Here is an 18,909-nt window from a genome sequence, read left to right as displayed (position 1 = left end):
CCTGGAAGGGGGGAGGAGGGAGGGGGTAAGGGTTTGCTGAGTTCCCTCATCCATCCATGGATAGGACTAAATATCTTTCCATGGATAGAATTTCTAAGCTAAGGTTAGTCTGATTTTTATACCTAATCGTACCTTTTTGGTACGCTTCGGTAGCATATCAGGCTGGTTTGGTCTCGCCATGGGTATTTTGGCTCGACTGCGTCTCGACAAAATACGAACCATGGCTCCACCAAACTCGCCTGATATGCTACCGAAGCGTACCAAAAAGGTACGATTAGGTATTTACCGTACCCAACTTCAGCCAAAAATCCGGTCATATTTATCGCTCTGTTGAAGCCATGCTTGTAAGGTACGTACTGCAAATCTTCAAAACTTTTGCCAAGTTCTTCTTCTGCCTTTTTCCACTCGTTTGTTTAGAGTTTCATTCTCTAAATTTTCAAAATCAAAATTAAGCGAAAAATTTGGAAACTCCGACTCCATTTTTTAAGTCTGAATGTCTCAGTACTCGTCGGCAAAAGGCGCTTGGTGGCGAGCGCGCTCAAGTTCAGTTTTGGCGGGAAAGTTTTTTTTTACGACTGGTAAAAACGGCTAAATTTAAATTACGAAGTTTCTGTTTTATTGGTAAAACCTCTTTTCAATTCATCGTACAGTAACACTACTTTACTTCAAAGTGACCGTGATATGGTGGCATATCAGGTCAGTGACTTGATATCGTAGGATATCAGGACAGTAGATCGCGCTTCTGATTGGCTACTTGCGAATTTGGGTACGGTAAGGGCGCGATAGTGATCCGACATTGTGCAAGTATTTGCGTACAATTCTTCGCAAGTTGTAAAAATTCATGGCTTAATCAATAGCTACGTAATGTTCATTTTACTTAAGTTTTCAAAAGAATGGTTGAATCGCCATACAAAACTTATTATTTTGGGGGCGTTGAATTGTCTCTCAGCGCCGCCAAAATCATGAAGTATTGGCGTCTCAAAATCGCATAAATCCCTGGTTGTAGTGACCTATTTTCGAGCTAAATAATTCGCTTTTTAGGGTCCTTATTTTTGGTTGTTTTATAGCTGATTAGATCTTCCATAAGCACCCGGTGTTTTTTTTTAGTTGTACACAGAAAATCCCAAAGCTTCCGTGTCAAAAAAAACATGTCCGGGAGAACCTGGAACGCTGAGTTACAAAAAATTTGCTTTCTCGTGCCCAGTGTCTTCTCAACGTTAAACGTCGAGGAACGTCAAGATGGAAGCGGAGACGTGTAGTAGCCTCATGTCGATGCTCGCCGACAATTTCTAGCGTACTTCCGGTGTGCCATATTAGGTCAAACTCGTACTGTTTGGATCCACGGTATATATTAGACAGGCGCAGTGAAATTTCCTCAGCGGATGTTGCTCGCGAGTGGAGTAGGAGTTTATTAGGTTTCGAGAAAAGAAAATGCAATGGCCATTGTTTTAGAACCGAAAACTTCGTACAACCTTATATCCCCAACGGAATCAGGCAATAATAAGCTTCTAGTACACGTGAAACTGACGGATTCCTGTTTACGAGCGCTCGAAGAATACCAGTTAGTCGAGGTACCGTCGAATTCGATATTTTTCTAGAAAGCATGACTGACTAAACTTGTTTCTGTGTATGTGAAACGTAAGGCATTGATTCTGTGCTGTTTTTTCCTGATTAACTTCATTGTTTCGTGTTTATTGTCCTCTTACAGGTATCCTCAAGACGGAAGCCCAGTATTAAATTTTCAGGATTTCAAGGGGTAAGTTTTTGGTTGAAATCTTCGTGTCTTTATATTCCCCGTTTTCGTCAACTGGGGCTATATTATTTGTTCCTGGTATCGTCGATTACAATTAAAAGTGAGCCAGGTTGAAGATGAATAAATCATAGCACCAGATGTTAATTCAGGCATGATAAAACACGGCCATACTTGACTCTAGGTTAACTTTGTATAAACAGCCGCGTTCGCTTCCAATATGTTTGAAGTTCGAACCTTCGGCTCTTTATATTTGTAGATTCATATAGTTTGTGCTGTCGTTTTCTGCTACTGTTTAGAGCTTTATATTTAGCGCAAGTCCCTTTAAAGCAAATTGTATAGTTTATTGTCTATTGAAAGGCTTTTGAGTATCTTCAAGATCTTTTTGTCCGTCGTATACAGCATGCGAAAAAAACAAATTTGATAATTGATTTAACTTCGTCTACATAAGAGAACGAGAATCAACTTGCTTTTTTACGGAATCTTCCATATAACTCTGACGGAATTTTTAACATGTTTGATCCATAAATTGTGCATGCAATTTAAAATGCTAAGTTTGTAAAGGAAAAATGCTTTGTTCGTAAAGAAAATATTTTTTTCATTGAGCTGAAGTCAAAATAAAACACCACTAATTTCCGTATAAAAAGGCTTCTGGTTGTTTTGTGTAAATTTCAGATCTTGTCATACATATACTGCAAAGGCTTTTGTAAACAAGGCAACAGAAGGCTTCAAAATATACAGTCAGCTTTATATTTTTGGGGAATTATATAAAGTAAAGAATCTCAAATACATGGCCTGGTAACAATTCAAGAACAATTTCAAATATAATATTTTCTTGCTGAAGGATAATTAACAGAGCTCAGGACAAACATTTTAAACTCTCAAGTTATCATGATCTTGATCAGTACATCCTGGTCAGTGTGGTAAATGTGGTTTAACAGATTTACAAGGTGAAGGTTATGTGTTTACTGAATTCTAGCTTTATATGTTACTTGCTTCTCCCTGAGATTGACTCCTGGGTCTTTGTGAACAACCATCTTAAGGATTCTCCCCATAACGAATAGAGGAATTGATTTGCTAATTCTTCATTCACAGTCATTTCACGTTTAATCCCCAATTACACATACGCTTAAAATCCCGGTAATCATTATTAATTCTCCTAACCTTTTCTCAGGGTTGTCGGTGGGTTTTTGAGTAGCGGGTTCCATCCAAAAAGTAGGCGGCTAGGAAACACTCAGAACTTGATAACACACACTCAGAACTGACTTTCTAATATTTTAGAGTAGCCCGCGCAGAGTTTGGAATAGCAGATGAAATGAGCCGGTTGACGGCTTATTTTGACAACTCTGTTTTCTCCTGATGAAGTGTATATACAGTTGAATCCCGATAACTCAAACCTTTAAGGGAAAATCGAAAAAGGTTCAAGATACAGTATTAGGAGTCCAAGTTTTCCAGGGTAAAATTAGTACGAAAACAACCTGAACGGGAAATCGGAAAAGGTTCAAGCTAGCGGGAGGTTTAAGTTATTGAGGGTTCAAGTTATCAAGATTCAACTGTATTGCGAGGAGTAATTTGATGTTGGTCACTGTTGAGACTTCAAGGGGTATTATAGGCTGCACAACTGGCTGTGTTACTTGAGCACCTCTTGAATCTATTTTTTTCTTTTCTTATTTTTCAGTCAATATCAATACCACTTAGAAAGGCCGATTCAGGAGATGACAACACAGCAGAGTTTCAGCTGGATTGCTCCGCAATCCAGTCTGGTGGACGGCAGGGTGGCATGGACTGCATTCAACAGCCTTCAGGAAGTAAAGACATCAGAACTGTTGGAACAATCACTCATAAAATCAATGTTAAAGCTACCGATGATAGCTACCAGATGACACAACAGAGGATGAAAGAGGCAGAGGAAGAGAGAAAGGGAGTAAGGTATGTGATGTGTCCTAAAAACTTACAGATACACACCCAGGGAGAGGGGGGCACTCCCATATATGAGCTATATGGTTACAGTGTATGTGCTGCCGTGACAGGTATGGTTTTCAAGCAGTTTTGTCTGGGATAGGGTATACATGTAGAAATCAGTTGAGAGAGTTTTCGTTCTAGACTAGGGTATCATTTGCTGGGAAACTGATCAGTGGTATGAAGAATTAAGTTCAGAATAGGAATAGAAATTCAGAGTGAAAAGGCTTTCCTAAACATAAATTAATAAAGCCATCGTGGCCACATTGTTGACAGATGGTATTCCAGTATAAACAATAATAGTGATACAGCTCTAAAAAAGCAAGTCTGGGATACATTTAGGGTAAGGATTTTCGGTATCTAGTCTAGTATAGGGTTGCAAATTCATGGTCTGATATAGGTAAGGGTTTAGAGTCATAGTGGTAGCCCCCACCCAATAATATAACGTGACCCCCCCCCCCCCCCCCACCCAGGTGAGGCTGCTTGTCTGCAGAACTTGCTGTCCTTTGTGCCAGCTGGTGCTCTGGGGTTAAGTGAGTGAGTGCTTATCAGTCATGGATGTTCCTACTGGCTAATTTCACCAGCTGAAAGAGAGCTTAATTGCTGTATCTCTGGCTGATATTTTAGTTGAAAACAATCGCTTGCCTCTCTTATTCAATCTTGATATGAACAACTTGAAACAGGAACATTGCGAGAGAGGCATGTGATGCAAACAGGGATGCATGTTCATGTGCTGGCCTGAAGTCTCCTAACTAATTGTAATGCAGATTGTGTTTAAATTTTTCGTGCATTAACTGGATGTCGTAAATAACGGGGGGATTAAAAAAAAAAAAAAAAAAAAAAAAAAAAGAAGGGGGGGGGGGGATTATTTTTAAATATAAAAGAGAAGAAGGGGAGAAAAAAAAGGAAAAATCCAGCACCCCAATGGCGAGTGCTCTGAAATTTTAGTTTCCAACCCTGAATAATAAAGATGGTAAATTTTAAGCTCAGTGATTAATAATGAGGATTAATTTTTCAACAATGACACGAGCATGGGACAAAGAAAAACTCTGAGTCCCTGACAGGAATCGAATCCATGGCCCCCCAGATACCAGTTGGGCGCTCTAACCAACTGAGCTATGAGGGACTCATGGTGAGCTGGGCCATTTACTAGGTTGACATGTGACACCCATCCTGCATACTGCTTGGATCAGCAATGTTGAAATCATCAAGTGTGTAGTAAATAATAAGGATGGTAATTTTTAAGCTCGGTGATAAATAATGAAGATTAATTTTTCAACAATGGCACAAACGTGGGACAAAGAAAAACTCTGCAGTAAGCAGGTCCCGTGTCACATATCAACCTAGTACATGTAAATGGCCCAGCTCACCACAAGTCTCTCGTAGCTCAGTTGGTTAGAGCGCCCAACTGGTATCTGGGAGGCCATGGGTTCGATTCCCCTCGGGGACTCAGAGTTTTCCTTTGTCCCATGCTCGTGTTATTGTTGAACACTTCATCTTCATTAACTGGATGTCATACATCTTAATTTTGATAGAAGCCTCTCAAAGTGCACACTTGTTTCTTGAGCCCAAACAGTGTTAAACAAAACCATCAATATATCAGACAAAATATTGTGTGTTTAATTTAGATCAGTCATTTGGTCAAGCTAAGACAATCAGAGTCACCAAATTCCATTTGGGATTCAATTTTCTCTTGACTTTGATTGACTCTGGGAGCTTGGGGTCTTATTGTTAAAAAGATCAAGCTTTGGTGCATAAATTTAAAGAATCTTAAAGATGATTGGATGGTGTTTATTTAAATCCTCTTTACTCATATTTAAATTATATTCACCGTTTATCTCTTGCAGCACAAAAGTGATAAATACGCCAAAGAAAGGTACGATGTTTAATTTGTTAATACCATTACTGCTGAAATTGTAATTGAATGTATTCTTTATATATTTAAAAATCAGCTAATAAGTCCTTAATGCTCTTTGTAAGTTCTGACGCTGACTTATTTGAGCGTAAACAATGCTCATACATGTAATGTACTTGAGTACATTATGAGCCTTGTTTACGCTCAAATAAGTCAGCGTCAGAATTTATTAAGAGCGTTAATGTCAACTCCTGACTGCAATTTTGGTATTTTTTGTTTAATAAGTCCTTTTTGGATTGTTTTTCAGGAAGTAGAAAAAGTTTCAAAAATATATCATCTTACAAACAGCAAAACAGTGTAATTGCTGCTGTTAAAAGACAAATTAGATCTGGTACGGGACCCAAAGTTTCCAGTAGTAAAACCCTCAGGTATGTATTTTTATTATTGTATCTTATCTCATCCTTTTCAACCAGTCTCATCTCATTAGAATTCTCATCTTATCTCACCTCTCCCATCACATCTCATCATTCTTATCTTATATCACGCCAAAAACTCGAAAACCAGACTTTGAACTTTGTCTTGTGCTGTGCTTGGTCAGGAAAACTGAAACAGGGCAGGAAATAACCCGGGTCTGATTGCCCGGGGCAAGTAAATTTTGTCCTTGGACAAGTGAAAATAAAAGTTTTTGGCCCAGTGGGCAAGTGAAATTAGCCTCTAATACAATGTATATATAAAAGTGGGTCAAGTGGGTCAAATTTACTGGCCTGTTGGGCAAGTGGACTTCAAATTTTAAATGTTTTTTTCTGCCCTGTGAAAGAACTAGTGAACATATTTTTGAAACCAGTTATCTGTAGTGCCAATATCATGATTTGTCTGTTTTTACTTCATTCGGTTTTTGTACTGGGGATAATAAAAGCTGATTAATTAAAGAAAATGCGGTTTCATGACCTTTTTTGGCCTATATTAACTTTATCTCTAAATATAATGAGCATACAATGTAGATTGTCGCATTGCCCTAGTTTTGGAACCACCATTAAACCATGATAATATTTTTAAATTTGTGACTTATATTTTTGTATGTAAACAGGGAAAGAGTGATTCATTTATTAGCAGTTAGACCTTACAAGAAACCAGAATTGATATCTAGACTTACTAAAGGTAAGGCAGGTTTTTTACCAAATCTGGTGACTTGTAGGATTTTAGTTTCCCAAACTGTCAAAGGTTCATAAAGTTAACTTTATTTTTGCTCTTTGACTATTTGATTGTTTGTTTGCAGCATACAGTTGTTTTAGATACAGTTATTACATTTGTTATTGTACCTACACATAAAATCTGATCCTGTAGGGGAAGTAGGAATACTACTACATAATGCAGGCCTTCTGATAGGGTGCGGCAAAAAAGCAGAAATTATGTGGCATTTTTAGGGCAGATTATGCGGCAAGAAGGTACTATTATGGGGCAAATTATGCGACTTTATCTAAGCGATTTTAAGCTTGTTTTACAAGGTTTCAGGAGATGAAAATCCATTTTGTGCATTTCAAAAAATAATAAGAGCATAAATGAACGATAAATATTGGTATTAGAATGAAATAGATTATTTTCACCTCATTTGCATTTTTTCCAATGTCAAATGGCTTTCCATGTACACTACATGATGTAGTAGAACGTTGAAGACTTTTGGTGACATAATATATGAAGTGTGGCGTGATACCACTGACTGAATTAATGAAGGCGCATGTGTCAACGTGCGGTGTCGAACGATCGAACATTGTGCGATGTTTTTGACTTCATGGAAGGATTTAAACATTCTGAATTTAGCCATGCAATTTTTGATGAATTATGCGAAAAGTTACGATTTGAGGTCAATTATTTGAAATCGCAACATCGCATAATATCAGAAGCCCTGATAATACTGCAGGAAATGGGATAAGCTCCAGCGGTATGGCACTTGGCCCAACGAAAACTTCACAGCACCGCTGTCCAGGGCTGCAAATAACAGTCGGTCATCGGACATTGGCCGGCCAAAATTTGCTCTTGTCCGAGTGAATCACAAGACAAAAAGTCTGTTCAATTCAACTCAAAATCCTGCTATTGTTTATTTTGCAGATGGAGTAAATTTAAAGGACAGGAATTCACTGACAGGAATATTACAACAGGTAAATGAAAAACCAAAGTATAGTTTTGTCCATGTTTGTCTCTAGTGTATTCTATGCCTTTTTAGCCATCTGTTGAACCGTTTTGTCTGCCATAACATGAGATTATAATGTTGTGAACTGTTTTTCTACAGGTTGCTGTTATGACCGATAATCAATACAGATTATTAAAACATTTGTATTCTGAAGTTCAGGTAAGAAACTTTGATTAATCATCATTCAAAACAGTCAGTCTAGCCTCCTATGCAGACGTTCTTTTGGTTTGTCATGCAATCTTTCCTCCCCAAGGTTGGGGAGGCAGAATTGTCAAGCCAAACAGCGTTTGCGTAGGAAGCTACAGTCAGTCCTGCATTGGCTTTCATGCTGTCACTTCTTTTCTTCAAGTTGACAGAGATGATATTATGTACAGTACACCAATACTATATAAAGGCAAAATTATCCACACTGTGGGCGGAAAATTTTTTTTTAACCCCTTGCCTACCAAGGACGTATATATACGTCCTCTCTGTTGTCACGCAACGACTGAGGACGTATATATACGTCCTCAACCAAAGGACATCACTGAAAGCCTGGTTGTTTGCGATGCCTTGAATAAATCATCCTCGGTTGTTGAGAAAGGTCTGGCACTACTTTCGAAATACCACTGACCCAATAAAATTGCTTTTTGCTCGAACAATTTACAAAATGGCGGCATGTGTGCGTGAAGGCAGAATCGACACAGATGAAGCTATTGCTGAAATTTTTGCCGATCGCGACTCTGATGTAAGCGATTTAAGTCACAGCGAACTTAAGCTATGTGATTCTGAAGAGTCTGAACAAAAAGAAGATGAAGGTGGCGAAAAAGAAGCCTCGATCGATCGAAGAAATTGAACCTCCAAATGCACATGGTCAAGGAGTTCGACTGGGAGCTGTACGAGTCATCAGTACAATAAGAGAATGCGGAAAAGAGAGAGGAATTCATTTTAAATGCTTAATCAAGTTGTACTTTAATATTTTATCTGAAAAGATGCCATTTCTTAGCCAAATTTAGAATCTCATTAAAAATTCAATATGGCCGCCGGTTGCTTAGTGTGTCTGGCTCTGGTAGGCAAGGGGTTAAGTGTTAGATCTTTAAGGTGGTAGAATAGAGTTTGGCTCAAAAATGAAACATATCAAAACATTCAAGGATTTGAAAGATAACATAGATTTATTCACAATCCCAAGAGATAAGCGCTCCATTCTGTTCATGTGCGGAATTATTAAAGCCTAAAGTCGGTCGCTAGGCCGGCACTTTGCGCCGCCATATTGAATTTATTGTGTGACACGCGAGTGACACGCACCAAATGTTGATTTGAGTCTGCTTTTGCCGTTGAAAAGCTTTGCTTCGTTTTGGAAGACGTAAGTTCAGGTCCGCTGTACCTTTCCTGTGAAAGTGTCTGCAATATATTCTACAAAAGAAGCTGAATGACGATTATTATATCGGACGAACGTGATTTAGAAAGCGGCATTGTGTTACACAATCGATCATTGTGAAATATCAACTACAAGCCGGAATCAGTCGTTCAGAGCAATTTACAGGTCTTGAAGTTGATGGTAGAAATAAACTTAACTTATGTCCTTTGTGTGGTTCCTTGGTATTTTGGCTCCATTTATGGTTAAATCGTGGGTTTTTTCGCTTCTGGGACTCGTGACATAACATTTCCACACAGCATGATATTCTTCACGGGAGCCTTGCGCAGTAACTCAGTACGCCTATTATCCGCTGTGCCCATTAGCATAGGTCTCAAGTTCACATCGTTGCTATGCATTACGTAATTGTTTACGCCGCCATCTTGAACTTCGTCAAAGGACGGACAAGATCGTAGTTTTTTTGGCATTCTTCGCGCTATAATCGGCCATGTGTTGCCACAAACACTTCGAACAGCGGTTTTCTAAGAAGATTTCAAAATGGCGCCCGATAAACACGATCTTGTGATGAGATATCGGCGAGAAACTACCACAATTTAAGGACCTACACAGACCGCACTGAAAGGTACTTTAAGAATAAAGTTGTAGATTTATCGTATCTGGATGAAATTCGCGTGGTTTGTTATTATAGTGTAAAAGATACTTTTCACGGGAGTTCGGAGGGAAAGAAGTTTTCTTCGCGCGTAAAGAATCAGCACGTGTTTTTGACTTTAAAGCTCGATATCTGAGGAAAGAAGTGGCTTTCCACTCCGGGCTCCCGCATGATTTTTCCTTTTCTATATGGGAATAGAGTCCTACATTTCATTTTGACCAGCTTTCAAAAATAAAGCCGCAAAACGAAAATTTCGTAATTTTGAGCCCGCAATTCAAATGAGGTTTGTCACCTGAGGTGTGAAAATTGTCACCTCAAACATCAATTTTTTCTGAAGCTTAACTTAAGTTGTCTTGGCCTGTTATGTTTTTACTTCAGCCACGTCTCTTAATTTTAAGAAATTTCCATCCAAAACGGACCTGTTAAACTCTAGTCTACCACCTTAATGACAGTTAAAAAGCATGTTAAAAGAGAGATAGGGCTGGTGTAAATATTTCTTGTAACTGATGAGGATTTATGGGCTGATATTTCTTCAGGGAAACTCATTCCAGGGACAAGACACTACCAAGGCAAAATTAATGATCTATTTCCAAGCTGCATGTAATATCAATAATAAAGTTTTTTGGGCGCATTTAAAACAACTCAATGCGCTTACATTACTATGTAAAAAATGAAGGGACATGGACAAAATAGACATGAACCATGCTTGATAACGTATTTATGAAATGTTGGTTACATTAATGTTGATGTTTGTGTTGTTTTACCAGGTTGAAACATGGCCAAACTATAGTGAAACTGAAAAACAGGTTTTGCGTAGGTAAGAGTAATAACAAGCATGATATACAAATCCCCCTTTTCCTCTCCTATCTTGTGCTCCTTCTTTTAAGTAAGGAGCCCACTTTTTTATTTATTCACGTTCTTTTGTGCAGTTGTTTTCCAATCAAAGGCTGAGGACAGCTTCTAGTTGACTTCTCATTGGATTAAATCTGCAAGAAAGAAATGTAAATTAATTGAAAGTAGTCGCACATTTGGGCTCTTTACTGTAATTAGGTTGTGGGGTTCTAGGGAAGGGCCACCTTTCTTGCAGAAAAAAACATTTTCTGCTCTAGGCTCCACCATGTTTAGGCTCCACTTCTCCGTCAGCTAAACTGGGTGCCTTTAAAAGAACAACCAGCCTTTAGAGATTTAGTATTAATGTACAAATGTCTAAATAATTTAGCACCCAGTTATTTAAGCAACAAGTTTTGTAAAAGGTCTGATGTTCATGGACGAAAAACCCGCCAACACCAGAGCTTGCAAATTCCACTGTTCAGGACCGCAGCAGGCCAAAGAACATTTACATACAGAACCGTAAACCTATGGAACAGCCTTGATATTGAAAAGCCCTATGGGGAGATTACTATTAAAGTTCTTATCTTATCTTATCTTATCTTATGTTTAGCACCTCTGGATCTGTGGTTCTGCCACTGTTAAATGCCTCTCTAAATGCCACCCTTTCCCTGCAAGACTCAGGAAAAGTGTGATAGAAAGCTGCTCCTTCCTGTTGTGAACAAACTATCCCTTTCTATTTCTGACCTGGAAGTTGTCGAGAGAAATGCCACAAAATTTAAAATATGTAAATTTTTATTTTAAGCATTCGAAATTACATAAATATTGCATTGTCTCTTTTTCTTTTTATTCTTGTAGGAAAATGAAATCAGAAATGAATGATAGCTCTTTAGTTACATCATCAACATCTCCACCTAAAATCACTGAGGTAGGTTAATGTAAACCTCAATATCCAGGGCTCAAAATAACTTTTGGACATTTGCCGGTCATGTTGACCGGCCAAACAGATTTAAGCTCGGTCATGTGTCGTTTCTGACTGGTCAAATTATAGAAAGTGGCAATTTTAAAGAACCAATCGTTTTTTCTGTTCGTTGGATCGTCTTCGTCCACTTGGTACAAAAAGACTCACTATTTCTTCACTATTTTTGGCTGCAATTTCTACAACAGATGGTCCCAAAACGTTTTCCTTCTCTCTCGCCCTCAAATCAAATGCCTGGTTACCAAACCAACACTTTGTCCAGACAAATTGTTCATCTTGACCGGACATTGTCTGTTGATCAGCCATTATTTTGAGCCCTGATATAGGCTAAACTTGAAATAATAAAACAGTTATTCCTTATTAAAAAAATGTAAGTTGCAAGGAAACCCTGCACACTAATAACTTTATTTCACAGTTCTGGCCCCCTTGTTGGAAGACTGATAAACATTACAGCTTCAACTTACAGTTTATATTTAACCAATTTCCAGTAAGGTTCAAATTTTGTATCAGAACCAAATGTTATTTTCTTGATGTAATGACAATTATGTCACCAATGTTGTAATTCAGATCATCCACATGTGATCATCACCCAAAAGCAACCTGTGAAAGACAGATAGAAGTAGAAGCAGTGCCAGAACTAGGGTCGCCCCCCCCCCCCCACTCCCTCACAAGGCAAGGCCTGAATCCTGTGTACCTTGATGAAAACTCAAACAAGTTGTGTATCATCATTTAAGAAATATTTTTCCTTGTTTTGTGCCCAAAAATGAAATTTTGTTTCTTTTCCAACATAAATGAAAAGCAGTACTGCTTTTTAAATCCTGACTGATTATAACAACATAAACATGAGCATTGACTGTAGGTAAGTACAGTCGAAGCTCTCTTAACGGACACTCTCGTAAGCGGACAGCTCTACTTACGGCCGCCGTGTTTGAAACCCCGTTTTAACTCCCATACAAACTCTGCATTTTTACATCCTCGTAAGCGGACATTCCCGTAAGCGGCCGCGGACACTTTCAGAGATTACGACTTAGACTTTTTCTTTGTTTTTAAGCTCCCGTAAGCGGACACCCCAAATAAAATCCTATTAACAACCTCTGCATCTTGTGTTTATTAATCAACTTCACATCGCCGTTCGTCACAATGATTTTATAGTAATTACAGTGCCATATTTCAGTGCTTGTTTTGTCGTCATCCACGTCCGTCCGGTTATTGTTAGCATGACAAGCCCCCGTAAGCGGCCATTTATCCCCTACAACTCTAGTGGCCGCTTACGAGAACCATTCTCGTAAGTGGCCAGCTCCAGTTACGGACACTTTATTCGCGTCCCGAGGGTGTCCGCTTGCGAGAGCTTCGACTGTAGTCAACTATAATTACACAGCCTATCGTATTCACGAGTTTACAATAGACCTGGTAGAAGTTTCAAGTAAATATACATATAAATTATACCACATATAAATTATGCCACATTTTGACTTGCTTTTAGACGAACAAGCAAACAAGCAAAAGGATTTGTCCCAGTGAAGCTGATAGGTCTTCAAAGAGACAGCGTATTTCTCATATCAAAAACAACAATAATATAATAAAGCATCCTGAAGATAGAAGTTCCAGTAGTGTTGATAAATCTAAATTGTCCAAGACAAGCCCAGCTGAAAGTACAGAAGTATCATTACCGGTTAAACAGGAAGTGGAATCAAGTACAACAGGTAATTTTTATTGTTCAAGCACATGGAATCCTATGGTAGCTACTGAATTCGGGGATTTGTTATTCCACCATTACGTCACAGAACAGTTAACACTTAATTACTAGTCCCAAGGGAAACAGTTAATTTTGTTTTCCGAGAATCACAATGTGTTTCGATGCGGAGCTGGGGAAAAATTGAGATTCGAGGGAAGGAAAATTGACTGGTTTCCCAAGGGACCAGTTATTAATTGATTTATTATATAGCACAAGGAACATTCGCAGGTAACATTGCACTTTTACCCTCTGACATAGAGCGGTTTTCACTTGAGTGTCGAAAGTAAATTGCGTTTGCTTTGGTTTTGCATTACTACGCTCAGTGATTGGCTTTAAAATCTCGCGCCACTTTCTCAGCCAATCAAAACTAAAACCAAAACCAATCGTGACTCGCTCGCGCACGTTTTCCCGCGCTTCGTGCCGGTTACATGTATTTGCTTCGAGTTTTGATTGGTTCACTGGATTGTCCGTGTCTTTTGTGATTGGCCGAAGTAATTACATAGGTTTTGGTTTTACGACACTCAATTGAAAACTGCTCTAATAGAATTGCACTGTTGCCCACTCTGAAACTGTTGGCTCGAAACAGTGTTATTGTTAGATGTCATGTGACCTTGAAGTATCCAATAAGAGTGCTACGCACTGTTAGGCACATATTACACTGAAGTGCTCCATTTTTGAGCTAAGGACGTGTACTGAATATTTTCCTTTATCACTTGGTTGTTTTGCTAGAAAACTCAATAAACGGTGTAAATGGTTTGGACTCTCCTGAATTTATGAGGTAAGTTATCTTATCTGCTTTTGACAAACAATTATTTAAAGAATCGTGGACCAATACGCTCAGCAAAGGCAATTTTAATTGTCAACAACAGAGCAGAAAGCTAAAGTCTCACTGCTCAAAAAAGCGCGGGAAAAACATGTGATCTATTTCTCGCACCTGATTGAATAACATTTCCAATTTCCAATTTCCAAGTTATTGAGCTACCATTTCACACCCGAATTCCCCTCCCCCCCCCCCAAAAAAAAAACGCGTTTTTTTAACCGCTAAACTGAATTTTTGGTGCTAGCAACATTTTGATAAAGTTTGCGTGTAAAAAGGTACAATATTACACCTTGGTACATGCGCATAAGCCAAAATTTGGACTTTTTTGCTAAACCGTTCCAATTTTTTTTTCTCCTTTTGCTTGCGTTTTTTCGACCTTCTTATTCACATTACTTCTATTCTTCATATCCTTTCTTCTGGCCAAAAAGGTTTTGACGTTATCGTTGGAAAACCCTGAAAATGGGAACCTTGACCAATTACAGGTGTACTGGCCTTTTTAAGCAACGATTTTGCACTAAAATGGATCGTGTTTTTCTTTGATTAGCTCTGTGAGAATGCAACGGATATTCAAAATGAACAGTCCTGTAGAAAGGTCGATCCAAGCTCTATCAGATTCTTATCACGAAATTCCACTGACGTGCTAATTGATGATGTCACAAGTGGTTCAATGGCTGCACCTCCAAATAGCGCCTAAAATACGCGTTTAGGAGTAAAAGGGTTTAAGAGCAACCTCCAAGGTTGCGCAAAAACCAAAACGAACACATTTATTTTCAGCAGTCTTCAATTCTTTGTTTACAAATCATATGTCCTTACGCACATTTCCAACAGCAAGACGGGTTTTTGAAAGCCAAACTTGTGCCTTTTTCTTTTCAGAAAATACAAGCCGATCACAACATACGAGCAACGCTGCTTGTACAAGAAAGACTTCCAAACGGAGTACAAAGAGTACAAGGCCCTGAAAGAGAAGCTAGACTCGGTTTCCACAAAATTCACTGACCTTCAAAGTAAAAGACTCCAGTTTCCTGACGAAAGCACGGAAAGAAAGGTTTGTTTCTGCCATGGCTACCCAAGTTCTTCGTTTGTTCTTTGACTCAGTATTTTTGGGTCGTCACGCTCCGCTTATCGCCGCTATTGCGTGACCAAGATAACGGCTGTCAGCTGACTCGTCTCCAGTTGTCTTTTGGGTCCATCTTGAGACTAGGAAAACTGGATGAAACTGGACACGGGGGGAATCATGGGAAGGAAATCATCCTTCGCGTCTTGCAATTTTCGCATAAGAGACGACTGGGGACGAGTCAGGGCTGTAAGAGAGTCAAGAGAGCTTTCTTGCACTCGGAAAGGGAGTTCATGCAGTAGTGCGTTTATTTTGTAGTGGCGTTTTTGTTGAAGTCTTGACCTGGGTCGTAACATTGATATTTCAGTTGTTACCCAACTTCTTATCGTTTTACTCATCTCACTCTCCCTCTCTCTCTCTCTCTTTAGGAAATAGACAAAGAAATTCTAGAACTGTACGAGAAGATTCAGAAGGTAAGACGTATATTGCAGGGGGTGTTTTTGTTGAAAAAAAATTGGGGTTGTAAAATTATAAAAAAAAAAAAAAATAAAAAAAAAAAAAAAAAACCAAAAAAAAAAAAAAAAAAAAAAGGGGGAAAAAAGGAAAAAAAAAAAAAAAAAAGAAAAAAAAAAAATAAAAATTACGACCGCGGATACAAGCGCACAGCATTGCAATGCAAAAACAAAGTTCACAAAAAGTCCTCTTTTACTGAAGATAGCGCAAATACTGACAATACTGTCTCCTTACTAAACGCCTGAAAGCCTTGCTCCATCGAAGGGCTTGAAAATAGACAGAACGACAAAGATTTGATGGAATCTTTATTGTAATTTCGAGCTATATTTTTCGGTTAAACTATCTGCACCAAAATCACATTTGAGAGCTTTGAACAAGTTGCTCGATAACGTGACTTGTTAACTACGCAAGCCGTTTTCTTTTTATGAAAGCGCCGAAAATGCGTGGTGAATGCGTGGTATTGTGGTCAATATTTTTGCCACAATACTGAAACCAAAGTATGGGATGAAAAAAAGCTATCAGATATAATATGAAACCAGCTGAAATTTGTCGATTTAAGGTGGCCCGCGAGTATTTCCGGGAGCGGAGGTGCTGATAAAAATTTGAACATTTGTAATTTCGACTACCAAAAGTCAGAGAAATCGGTTAAGGTTTCCATGCCCAGAATTCGATTAAAAAAATAGCACCTCCGCTCCAGGAAATACCCGCTGGCCACCTTAAGCTTATTTGCCCCTCAGAAATCACGTGACTTATTTGCATTATAAAGCGAAAATAAACATGGCGGCTATCCTGAATAGGGCCTAACTACGTTATGTTTTATTTTTAGGATACACTGTGGCAACAGACCAAGAAACAATGTCACGAGCTACACACTAAACTGTCTTATATCAAAGGACTCATCGCCGCTTATGACAAGAGCGCTGCCAACACGTGACAGTCACCTCACTATCACGTGGACACAACCAAACGCACGCGCGTTGCTGTGGCAACCCTCCAGTATGCCGGTGGAAAATCGGGAAGGTTATATTGAACTGCGACAGTCGCCAAAAGCTATTGTTATTTACATGTTTTTGCACGCTTGTTGGACCTTGGAGGAAAAGCTACAAACGATTGGACTGGAACTCGCCGAGATTTGTCTTGGATGGAAACTCGTTGGAAAATTTATCTCCGCTCAAGGGGAATAAAATTTAAGCGATAGTTAAATAAATTTAATATTGTCCTGTAAATTGCTACAATTGCAGGCTAGGTACATATTACAAATTTCTCTATTTGATCTAAGTTAAATTAAATAAATTTCAAGTTTAGTAATTACTATTCCGTTATAAGGCTTCCGTTTGTCGTGGAATTAAATTCTGCTGGAATAGGCCTATTTTCTGCTTTCTTTGACTGAATGTTTTCTTGCTAGAATCTCTCAGAAGTTTAAACTGAATAAAAATCTAGAATTGACCTGAGTGGCTTAGTTTTGTTTTGCATGAAGAAGTTTAAAAATGTAGAAAGCTTCAGAACACAACACAATGACCCAGTACAGGGCCCGGTTGTTCAAAGTACGATAAAGCTGATCGAGTTGTAGCGAACATTATTAATCCAGCCTTAAACTTTGTGGGAGGCGCACCTTCCCAGCTCAAAGTCGTCTTTTGTTGTTTTTTGGCCCTTCGGGCGGCTGCTCTCTCTGGTGTTGCGCGCTGTGTTTGGGTGTGGGTCCGGTCTCGTTCTTCTGGTCCTCCTCTGGTGCCGTCTCTGCCCCCGTTCGTCTCTCCCCGCGCCTCTCCCCCCCCCTCTCTCCCGTCCCTTCCCCCTCCCCCCGGTGCCCCCGTCCCCCCCTCGACGAGGGCTCGGTCCCCGGTCCGGTTCCCTCCTCTCCCTCCCCCCGTGCCCCCACTCCCTCAACTGCGGGAGCCGGGGAGGCGCGGTGGCCTAATGGTTAGAGCGCCGGACTCTGGATCGAGCGGTCCGAGTTCGAGCCCTGGCCGAGGTCACTGTGTTGTGTTCTTGGGCAAGACACTTTACTCTCATAGTGCCTCTCTCCACCCAGGTGTATAAATGGGTACCGGCGACATAATGCTGGGGGGAACCCTGCAATGGACTAGCATCCCATTCCGGGGGGAGTAGAAATATTCCTAGCCGCTTAATGCTACGGAAACCGGGATAAGCTCCAGCAGTGTGGGCCGCTTGGCTCGTGGCTTCTCCTCCTTGCTTTTCTCCTTAAACTTTGCAGTGAGGTTTTTTGTTTATATTTTCTGTCCTCAAGTTTTGAAGTCGACTTATCTCCAACTCAACAAATTAAAATACAACCATATAGAAATCACTTTTATATAAGAGAAATTTAACCCTCGATCACTCAATCCTAGTTTAGTGTTAATCGACTTTCGAACAACCCGGCCCAGGAATTGAACCTGGACAGTTCGATCTGGAATCTAGCGACCAGACAACCTTGTAGCTTATCCGAAAGGGCAAATTTTGCGCAAGTAGCTAGATCGCTAAATATTGTTGATGCGGTTGTAAAGCACAACAATGGAAACATTGCCAGCTCAGAGCGATTTTCGACTGAGTACTGTGTTGTAAAACCAAAACCAACAAGAAATCACTTTGGCCAATGATAAAGAACACGGAGATTCCAGTGAGCCATGCGGTTGCCAATGAAAACTTGAAGCAAATACGCGCAGCTGACGCGAAGCTAGGGAAAGTGCAATTCAGGAATGGTTTTGGTTTTACTTCTGACTGGTTGGGAAATAAGCGCGGGGTTTTTAAACCAAGCACTAAGCGTAATATAAAACCAAAGAAAAACATTTTGAATTCAGTTTTTCTTCGTGTCCGTTTAACGAGACTGCTGCTCTCCCCGACCATAAGCGCGCGCAAAATAGCCTTTTTCCCATTTTCCCATTTACTTTCTTGCCTTCTTTCTCGTACGATGACAGCAACACTTTTTCGACGGAAGCCTAGGAACAACATTTAACTAAGATCGTAGCAACAAAAATAATAAACTGAATATCTCAGAACGACACATGGTTTTTGGTGGCATCATACTAGACAAGTTAAATTTACTGTATCGAGTGCAATTAGTACCGCCTCTGGAAACTGAATAGTTCGGACTCTGTTCATAGTCCTGGCGGTTAGAAAACTACCATTTGAGTTATCTAACTTACTCAGATCATTATTATGACAAACAACTGCTCAATTTCTACTAATTAAATTTTCATTTTTTACTATCGAAAAGTCATTCAATGT

General features: G+C 39.5%; 2 protein-coding genes across 2 annotated transcripts in view; one reads left to right on the top strand and one right to left on the bottom strand.

Annotated features, from left to right (window-relative positions):
* Positions 1-18,909, bottom strand: part of LOC144648597 (uncharacterized) — a 701,885-nt gene that overhangs the window by 50,114 nt on the left and 632,862 nt on the right.
* On the top strand, positions 1,365-17,130 carry LOC144657823 (RNA polymerase II elongation factor ELL2-like). Its single transcript, XM_078518216.1, has 15 exons — positions 1,365-1,571; positions 1,709-1,756; positions 3,429-3,679; positions 5,557-5,585; positions 5,872-5,992; positions 6,652-6,722; positions 7,671-7,720; positions 7,852-7,911; positions 10,523-10,572; positions 11,442-11,511; positions 13,046-13,265; positions 14,027-14,075; positions 14,991-15,162; positions 15,600-15,644; positions 16,511-17,130. The coding sequence occupies exons 1-15, from the start codon at positions 1,437-1,439 to the stop codon at positions 16,616-16,618; spliced, it is 1,479 nt and encodes a 492-aa protein (XP_078374342.1). The 5' UTR covers positions 1,365-1,436; the 3' UTR covers positions 16,619-17,130.

This window comes from Oculina patagonica, chromosome 1 (genome assembly GCF_052425735.1).
Source record: "Oculina patagonica isolate OP01 chromosome 1, crgOcupat, whole genome shotgun sequence".
Taxonomy (NCBI): domain Eukaryota; kingdom Metazoa; phylum Cnidaria; class Anthozoa; order Scleractinia; family Oculinidae; genus Oculina; species Oculina patagonica.
The sequence above is the reverse complement of the archived record's forward strand: the minus strand, read 5'-3'. Positions and strand labels throughout refer to the sequence as shown.